Consider the following 10,413-nt stretch of genomic DNA (forward strand, 5'->3'; position numbering starts at 1 on the left):
AAATTACTGTGATCGTAATGCAGACCTTTAGTTAAGACGGTTGATGAGCTACAGGCCATAGATACTGACTTCACAGGTCGTTCGTCATTCTCCGCGGTTTATTAGTCACGCTGCTGAGGAGATTAACACTGCCATGCCTTTCTGTCGTATCTCCCCATGCAGACCTCTGCCAGCCTTCACCCTTTGGTGCTTTAGAAAGAAGCAGACGAGACAGTCTCGACCTTTTCTGATGAATTCAGCGGGTGGTGACAATATGACCTTTTACTGTAGTCCAGAGTTATGAGTTACACTTTCTAAAATTTTCACAGGGAGCAGATGCACTCACTCACATCTGCTTCTTGTGATTGTGTTAAAATTTACAATAACAACAAAAATTGAGAATAAATATACAACAAGGAAACATTTTCACTGTTTCTGGCTCGCACACTGCTGCGTGAAGTCAACATTTCTTGACAGCGATGATAAAATGTGCTGATGTAAAGAACACTGCTTACTCACCATTTTTATTTGACCTTTTATTAATGTTTTGGTTGGTTTGTCTATGCCTACAACAATCACATGCATGGTTAGATTCTGTCTCTTCCTCTGCTGCCCTTTACTGATAAACTGACCTGGTGTGAAATGATACAAGTGTGTGTGTCTTTTTTTTTTTTTTCAGAGATCAAAGGCTGTTCACAAAGACAGGGTTGATAACGTGTCCCATGGGGTTGATGATGAAATGTGACAGTTTACTTCAGCATCCCCTGCTCGCACGAACATGGCACTCCAACCAACATGTCAGCTTCTTTGCCTTGTCTTACCTCCCCCAGCCTCCCTCCCAAACACTGCTCTCTCTCAGTATGGAGTCCCTCGGTAAATTATAAGCAGAAATACTCCCTGCTGGGAAAACTGAATGTAGACTATTAAACAGTTTGAAAAGGCTGCAGTTTTCAGTAGTTACATTGATTCATTGTTTCCTTTCAGCTCTTTTTAAAATCAGAAATTATATACCTTTACAGTATATTTGTCACTTGATTAATAGGCTAATAAAGTAATACTAGGTTAGTCTGACAAGCTGCTGTAGACGGTGTCCACATGATGCGTGAAAAGCATTCCTCTCTTGAGGAGATATATATTTACAACATATACAATACTGCTTAGAAGTTGCAATATTCACCTGGCATGATGAACACTTATTAGTCTTTTATAGTCATTTAACTGGCTTTGGCTGTGTGCATATCTCAGTGTGAGAGGAATACCACTTCAGTTCCTGAAAATGATGAAACTGGTTTTAAAAACTATTTACTGATGTTGATATGAGGGCACTGACTCAGTCTTCTCCAGCTCACCATCCTCCCCTGTCCTCTCACTCACTACACAGCACCGGCCTGATGTTTCAGGAACTTAAACAGCCACGTTAGCCAGTCTCGGGTCTGAGTCCTGCTCATAGCGGTAATGGTAGACCTCCATCTGGTCTCGGCACGCCTCTCTGATGTTGTTGAGCCACCGTTTGATGCCTCCCCGGTTCAGATAAAGCACCATGAGGAACACCACCCCGATCAGAGCCAGCACTATACCGAGGAACACGTACGAAACAGCCTCAAGGTTCTCATTCATACAATCCATGTCCTCTCCTCTGAGTTTCTCCACAGGAATCCCTCTCTTGGCCTCCGGCTCGCTGCACAGGAGACGCCCTGCATCCGGACATTGGGATGAGTTCTTCAACCAGTAGTAAAACGCCACCAGTTCACAATTGCACCGAAACGGGTTTAAAGACAAGTAGACGCGTAACCGCCTTTGCTGGTACAAACTGGTTACGTTTTCCCCTGTGATGCTCTCTATGGAGTTATTTATCAGCACTAACGCGTGGAGATTATATATATCTAATCTCATCAGAGGCATGGACTTCAAATTGTTTCCCGCCAACTCCAGTCTGTGGAGGTTGCGTAAACTTTGTGTGCCGAGCGCATTTGAAAGCTGCGCCGTGGCCTCAGGCAAAATAGAGTGATTTAGGTAAAGAGAGCGCAGGTCTAGTAACCCGTGGAAAGCCCTGGCTGAGATAGACTCCAATCGATTGTGGCTCAGATCCAGCAAATGCAAACGGGGGAGTCCCAGGAAAGCGTAAGGTTCAATAACCTGTATCCCGTTATAAGACAGCGAGAGAGTCGTCATTTCCAATTCCGTGTCGTTGCTCATGAACGCACCTCGCTGTAAAGTTGAAATGTTTCTCCCCTTGAGTATCAAGGTGGACGTCCACTCCGGTATGTCTCCCGGTACCTCGGTGTCCTCCCCATCACTGCAGGTTACTGTCCCCGAGTCTCTGGCACAAATGCAGGACGACGGACAAGCATCATCCGTCCTGACAGGCGAAAACAACAAACACACCACCGCTGCGTAATACAAACACCACTGATTCCAAATAGCAAAAAGACACTTTGAATTGTCGGCACTGTAAAATATCCACATCTTCTCCCTCATTTCAGTCTCAAAGCAGGTGTGTACCGATGCGTCTCGCAAAGAAGGTGACCTACTGCAATCCTTTCAGGCATGTAAATTCGAAATCAGTTCGGCATCGGATACTACTTTGAACCATCAGAATAGAAAAAATGCTCTATCCACTATCATGTCGGTGCTCCGTATCTCTGTCTTGAGAATAGATGAGTTTTCTTTGAGATATTTACGCATCGGAAAGGTGGACAAAAGCCGAGTGTGGCTGCGTGCAAAGCTGCTGATCCGCGCTCCCTTGGTGGTATTTTTGACGCCTGTCACTGAGAGAGAGAGAGAGAGAGAGAGAGAGAGAGAGAGAGAGAGAGAGAGATGCGCGCTGCAGTACAAGAACTCCAAATTTATAGTCGGCAGGGAGTCATTTACTATGGATACATTGACACAGGAAAGTTATTGAGAGTGAAATAGTTTTTACTGTTCTCGTGCTGTAGGGTTGCCTGAAGAAATCGTCTCTTGAGTTATTGTGGCTTCACTCTGCCTTTGGAAAACCCTCAATACCAATGACTAATAAGCGATGCAGTAAAAAGTATTCACTGTTGTGTGAAAAGTAAATTGTGAAACCCTGTCCCTCCCAGTTTGAACAACAAAGGAGCATCATTTAATAGATGGTTGTAGGATAATTTAACGCCCTGTTGTTCAGTTGCTCGTTTCCTTTCCAAATCATGTTTTCATTATTATAGCTTGGATTTGTCTTGTTTGCTGCAAATTAGCAGCTGTAATTACAGTGAAGCAGTGGAGCCTGTGAAATCAGGGTCAATGCTTTCCGATAGATCCCTTCTCTACTGAAAGAAAACTCGCTTTTGGAGAGTTGGTCACGCTCTCCACGTCTACAGTAAGGAGTTGGCAAACAAATCAATACGCTTGAATAAATAAGCCGCTTCTAACTCGGAGATTTGCATTGGCGTACGGTGCTGCTCCGCTGTGGGACTAGTCTGTCATTTTGTCTCTGTTCATTACTTTCTCAGAAACAAGGAGATGTAACAAAGGCGTTTTAAATGTGGGCTGGAAATAATGAGAGTGAAGTGAATAATACTCCAATTAAGCACTAAGCTGGCACAGTACACAGTAAAAGTTTAATGCATCTTTTGTCTTAAGTGACTTTATTTGGCCTACTCCTCCACCAACCCACATAATTCTTGAATGTAAACAATTAGGCTTGTGAACAACACATACACTAAATTAGCCAAAAGGACTGAGGTATCCGAGGTTCAGAACCATGGACAGCTCCGTTAGCTTCAGAGCTAACTGCGTTTCTTCTGTAGTTAGCCCCTGAAGAAACCTGTTTAGTTTTGAGTCTTGAAAAAAAGATGAAGGAGGAAAGGAAAGAAGTAGAGATGAAAGAACGTAAACAGTTTTTTGAGTCCAACAACAAACACAACATGAGCTGAGGAAGAAAAATAAATGAAAGAAGGGGTCAAGGAAAGTCAGAGGCAGTAAAAGGTTGAGCACCATTGATAGCTCTAAATAGCGGTGCAATGCAGTTAGTGAGAAAGAAAGAAAGAAAGAAAGAAAGAAAGAAAGAAAGAAAGAAAGAAAGAATCAATTCCTCTAATGGAAGAAAGTTTGTTAAAGACACAGATTGAGAAACACAGAACCATTGCACTACACTACTCTACAGGAAATAGTTGATTAAAGAAAGAATGAATGAAAGAAAGAAAGAAAGAAAGAAAGTCAGACAGTATCTATTCCTTACTTTCATGTGTAGTCACATGCAGCCCCTTTTTAAACATATATATATAAATACGCATTGGATACAAAAATAACTTTCAGGATGACCTGTCCTTAACAAACCAAGTTCAAATCACCATTGAGGGTTTACTGAATTGAAGCAGCTGCAGAGTAACAGTAAACTGTGCTGACCGTCCTTACTGACACCGCATCACAGTTACAATGAACACAACAATGGGCTGCTCTTTTTTTTCTTTCTATGCATGTGTGTGAGTGTGTTTACTGAGTGGGTGAAAGCAAACATCCAGACAAAGAGACCAGACCATGGTATCTATCCTGATAAAGCGAACACAACATACATGAAAAGCAAAAGTTTACCTACAGTCCGCCATGTATTGAAGTGACAACCTTGTCAGTTTTCTTCAGGTTCATAAGGAAGTTTTTGAATTATTCTTTAACATCATCCAGGCGAATACCTAATTGCGGTGTTCATGGAAATTTTACATTGCTATTCTTTATTTCAACAATTTAGACCCACAATACTGAAACAAGTCTTGCTATATTGAGCCTACATGCTAGTCTCACAGAGCCAGCCACACTACTTAGTTCAAAGTGTTCAGACATTCAAACATTACACCCATACTGCAGGGTTAGTTGAACATCACAAAACCGTAGGCATTAATGTGCTCAAATAACAGTCTCCACTCCTCTAAGAAGGCTTTCCACAAGATTTTGGAAACTGCTGCGGGGATTTGCTCACACCCAGCCACAAGAGCATTAGTGAGGTCGGCTACTGATGATGGGTGATAAGACCTGGCTCGCAGCAGTGTTTCAGTTCATCCCAAAAGTGTTGGATGCTGTAGAGGTCAGGGCTTTGTGCAGGGCAGTGAAATTCTTGACAGGAGAGATCCTTCACCAAACTGTTGCCACAAAGGTGGAGGCACATTGTTGTCTAATTTTATTTTTGCTGCTTTGATGATTTATTACACGGATTAAGGCACTGGAGCACCTGAAGCTGATTGCAGTTCACTGTCATGCTCAAGAGCACTCCATCAGGAGCGTTTGGACAGAAAGTGCTGTGGTGTGGATATAAATATGGACACTGGGAGGAGGAGACAAAGAGAAGCTGAGGCCAAGAGACAACAACACAGGAAGAGATAAAGAGTGATGGAAAATGGGCTCGCTGCTGGTGTTCCTGATAAGCACAAAGGGCCATATTAACATCAGGTTGTTTTTGCCTATTAAGGCATATGGGATAGTATTTCTTCCTCCAAACACACAAGGACATCTGCTCAGTCCTCCTCTTCTCCGCTCAGAACCCCTGCGCCTGCTCTATCTACCGCTGCAGAGAGCTGATTTAGTGGCGGCTACTATTCATGGGCTGTTGCTGGGATATTGTTATGGTGCCCTCCTCGTGGCCTTCAACTTGACACTGAACCTCGTAATTGATTTACCCAAGGCTGCCCATCCCTATCTCCTCACTACAGTTTGTGTGTGTGTTTGCGTGTACACTTGTGGCTGAGTGACCAGTTGCCTGTAACCTTGGCAGGCGAGTTTTCCTCCTATCCTCAGGTGTGTCGTTACTTCTAACAGCTCTAGTGCACATGCTAAATTAGCAGAGGCTTATTGCGTTTGTGTGTGTGTGTGTGTGTGCGTGTGTGTGTACTGTTCAGTATGTATGCATGATTTGATTTGTACTGTGGGCACAATTATATATTCACTGCAAATCCTGGGTGCAATGCTCCTGCGTTCCGCTCTCAGATTTTTGGGTTCATCCCCTCCTTCATCCTTTCTGCGTCATTCGTCATTCATTAACCTTGTTTTACCAGCCAACCTGGTCTTTTCCATCATCCTCCCTGCAGCTGGCATACCACTGACACATGCAGTCATAATTAAACACGACCCAAGAAAAGGACACGAGCACCATGTAAAGACAGTGGAGGGAAAAAAATCCTGCAGAGCCTAAGGGAATTACAGTGCACAAAATATTTGGTCAGTGTAAGCTTACATCTCCCAACATGACTCAACACAATGTCTATGTACAGCAATCACATTACCTGCACCCTGATGATCTCTCTGGCACTATTTCACACAGAGAGAAAACTATGAGAAGATGCAACACTTGACAATTCTGCAGCAGAGAAATTACGCTAAACCTTTATTGATAGGGCTCACATTTACGTATGTTGGCAAAGGGTGCTGGAGTGCACATTTACATTATTGCCATTTTCTCCTACAGTAGCTGGAGCTGTTTGAAATGAGCATAGCTGTGAGGGGAAAGTGAGATACGCTCTTGTCTATAGATATTTGCTCAAATCCATGCTGTGCTCAGAAAGCCATCCCAAAATCACAACCTTAAAATAACAGACTGGTCTTGTTACTGTGTCAAACTTCTTTCTCCTTGCCATAACTTGCTGTTTTACATCTTGACTGGATTCTGCCCTTCTTCTTGCCTTTGGCGGATTAGCAGTGTTCACTTAAGTTTTGCATGAAAAGAACTTAAAGATGAGGAGTGGCCTTAATAAAAGTTAGAAAATTATTTTCTTAGTAAAAAAAAGTCTGTGAGCTAAGAAAGTGACTCTAGGATCTTTGTATGCATTGCTGTACAGGATCATTATTGGCTAGAAACACACATAAGCTTATACTGCTGCTGTCTGTTAAATGGGTGCCAGGGGAGATACTGTACACCAGCATGCTCATAGGTAACAACAGTTCCACCTAAAATCTTCCTTCATCTTTCTCCTTTCACTTTGTGTGTATGTGTGTGTGTGTGTGTTTGATAGTGTCCACTTAAAAAAAGGAAGTGGGGTGAGAAATTGAAGGACTCTGTAGCGACTGCTAATAATGCGGTTTACACACACACACACACACACACAAACACACTATCTAACTCTTCAGAGAGGAGTGTGGGTGCAATGTGCTCGTAGGAAGGTGGAGATCATAGTTCATCTATCTCCCCTCCAGTCAAACTAGACCAGTAAAGATAGTAACACATCACCCACCTCACTCTTTCTATCTCTCCCTCTCCTTCCCTCCCGTCCCAAAAGCAGTCTGCACCTCTATCTGTCTGGTACACTTGTCTCTCAATCTGTCCATCTGTCTATCCACAGACCTGCTCCTTAAACAGTACTCCACCACCAGATTAATTATTCATTCATTTATTTTTATTTGATAGGGACAGATAATAGTGTACATAGACAAACTGAAAACAGCTATCCAAATCAAGTATCATAGTGTTTATAGCAGATGCTAATTTGCAACACCTGTACCTAAAAAGGCTTTTGTGAAAATAAGAGATTGAAACAGTGAGGTACGGAATAAGGGATGAAGTGAGAGGAAGAAGTGAAGAAGTGCAGCAGTTGGTTCAGTGGAGTCCAGTTAGATCCCTATGGGGATGAGGGTGTAAATGGATCTTGAGGAGCTGGTGTCACCTGTCTCAGGACCATTAATTAGTCATTTAGAGTTGTAATGGAGTGAGCCGCGGCCAGACAGACACAACCTGCCAAACAAAAGCCAAGTCACTCAGTCAGAGGAGATAGCTGTGGCTGCTGATCGCTCTGTGTGCCCAGTGTAGAAAACAATAGATGTTGTAACAGATCATAAACACATACCGTGATGGCACAGATTCAGATGCATATATTCTCTTCTGGAAAATCTATTGGATTCTGAAACACACAAAGGATCATATTTAGGATAATAATAGTAATAATAATAATACATTAATTTGTGTATAGAATTTTCAAAGCAAGGAGCAAAAAACAAAATATAAGATACTATAAAACATCAGCAGTAATTGACAATAATTTAGACACAGTATACATGAAAACAAACAAAAAAACAGGATAAAACAGACTATTATAAATAAAGTAAATCTGGTGATAACGTGATATATAAGATAAATAAGGTCATAACTTTTTTCTAGGTAAATTAATTATATATTATCTTATATATATATATTATGTGTAATATTTTAAGAATATAATGACATATATAATATTCCATTAACTATCTTACTTTCCCACCAAATATCCTGCATATAATGAAAAGTCAATATTCCATCTCAACTTTTCAGATGAAGGATGTTTTTGAATCTTTAAATCAGTGATGAACAAATTCATCATTACAGTTTTGATTGGGGATTATGTGCTTTAATGTCATGTATCGCATTAACTAATCCAGCGTCATCTTGATTTGGAGTCTGAATGTAATATGATCCAGTTCACTAAAGTGCTGAAGATCACATTCACACGGTTTCCTCTTTAAATAGATATGAGGCTCTTCACATTCATTACGTATATAGGTAATTCAGTATCAGTAGTGACAAGTTAATTGATTCAATTCCAACAGGGTCATTGGTTCATTGTCTCCCTCAACAAGTGTTTTTTTTCATGTTTGAGATCTCTGTAAGTTAAAGAAGACTGATTTTGTTATGACCATGTAAAATACTTGACCTGCCAAGAGGATATTTAGATTGATTTACAAAGTGTATAAGAGCCATCCAGGAGTCCTTGTATTATATTGACTTTAAAGATTATAACAAAACCTTGGTCAAAAAGGTTTTTGTAGTTCCTCTGCTACCACTTTGTTTATTCATCCTGTCTACTTGACCACAAATTATACCCAATCAGGGGTGATAAGAGATGATGTACATAGAAACAGATACTAATGACTTCTTCTGTGTGTTTTTCACCCCTCAAAAGTCTTTAAACATTTAGTATTACACAATAACGACTGCTCCAGTTGTCTGTTGGATTAGTTTATGTCTCCTCTCAGTCCATAAAGAACATTACGTTTCTAACGGTCATGTAACAAACAAATGATATGGATACTTGACTCGCAATGTGTCTGTTTAGATTGAATTACAAAACGGTTGATATCTGATGTTTGGGTGACCGCTATTTGTCCTTCTGGCTGTCATTGACCGATGATACCAAAGCCCTTATGGCAGTTAAGGCATTCATACTGAAGGGTGAAGTGTATCAGTGACACCTTGGAAAGTCAACCAGCTGCTCGAGTCAGGGCAACACCGCCTGTCTGCCGCCAGTCCTGTTAGAAGGGGTTAATCAGCCCCAGTGGTAGATGATCCTGTTTCCGTTTCACTATACGGATGTTTTGGAAAAAAGGCATTTACTTCCATTTGTCTATTAGATAATTGCGCTATAAATACTGTATTGTCCTCACTTTTTTTGTTACAAAATGTGGTCAGTCCCTCGTTTGAGCTCAATAATATGGTCCCATATAATACAAGAGCAAAAATTAACTCTTTGTCACATGATATTTAGATACAGCAGAACAGCGCTGATGCTCAACTTGCAACCACAAGGTGTCAGTAGTATGTCTGTCTTCTTTAAAGTCATACATTATTGCGATAAGCATTCAACAGATATTTGATCTAGATTATAGGCTAGGTTCAGGTCTGTCTTAAAATATCAGTCAGGTTAGGGTTAGATTACTTGCTGTAATCATTCCTCCTATTCATACTGTGCTTACAATGTAGGTGATGAGGGACAAAATCTACAGTCCTCATTTTGAGCAAAAATGTATTTTAAAGTCAACTGAAGTTAACATGAGGCTTCAGCTGTCAGAGTTACTCGAATAAAGTGGATATCTTCCACAGTTTTGAAGAAAGGTCATACTGTATGTGTACATGTGCATGCTGATTGTGGTCTAGCCATCCTGACACCACTCCCTCAGCATCTCCCAATAAACCTCTGTGCTGTCAGGTTGTCCTGAAGGCCAAAATAAGAGACGATATTTATGTTTGGCAGGGCAAGGCAATCAGAGACGTAGCACCCTCCATCCATCAGTAGCTAGACTACTCATCACTTCTACCCACAGACAGGGTGAACTTTGCAGGGCAAACTGCTGCTGTTCTGCTCTGCACCCCAGGCAGCAGGACACTGTGGAGATGGACGACCAACGACCAGAGGCCAGTGCTCTCGCCTCTCATTTATTCAATAATTAATGTCTGTGTAGCTGCTGAGAGATGTGCCATGTGAGACTGGACTGCAGGACTGTGTGTGTTGAAAGATGGTCATTAACAAAAGTTAGTCAACTTACAAAGCTCATTAGGACTCATGCCATCTTTGTAGAAATTATTGTCACACCGAGGACAGACGCATTTGACTTTAAAAAACCTCAAGCAATCACATCACATGTGTGTGTAATCTGGTGTTGATATGTGAGCTATATAACAAGAGAGGTGGTAGGGGGACCACTTATCAACAGCAAGACCAGCAAGCATTATCCCTACCGAAATGT

General features: G+C 41.4%; 1 protein-coding gene across 1 annotated transcript; it reads right to left on the reverse strand.

Moving 5' to 3' along the window:
• Window positions 1-518: 518 nt before the first annotated feature.
• Window positions 519-2,704, reverse strand: waif2 (Wnt-activated inhibitory factor 2). Its single transcript, XM_044370908.1, has one exon. It carries the CDS (start codon window positions 2,455-2,457, stop codon window positions 1,384-1,386), a length of 1,074 nt encoding a protein of 357 aa, XP_044226843.1. The 5' UTR covers window positions 2,458-2,704; the 3' UTR covers window positions 519-1,383.
• Window positions 2,705-10,413: the final 7,709 nt, after the last annotated feature.

Source organism: Thunnus albacares, chromosome 13, assembly GCF_914725855.1.
Source record: "Thunnus albacares chromosome 13, fThuAlb1.1, whole genome shotgun sequence".
Taxonomy (NCBI): Eukaryota; Metazoa; Chordata; class Actinopteri; order Scombriformes; family Scombridae; genus Thunnus; species Thunnus albacares.

Excerpts from the sequence above, each read along its gene's own strand:
- waif2 (XM_044370908.1), bottom strand. The coding sequence starts at position 2,457 with ATGAGGGAGAAGATGTGGATATTTTACAGTGCCGACAATTCAAAGTGT.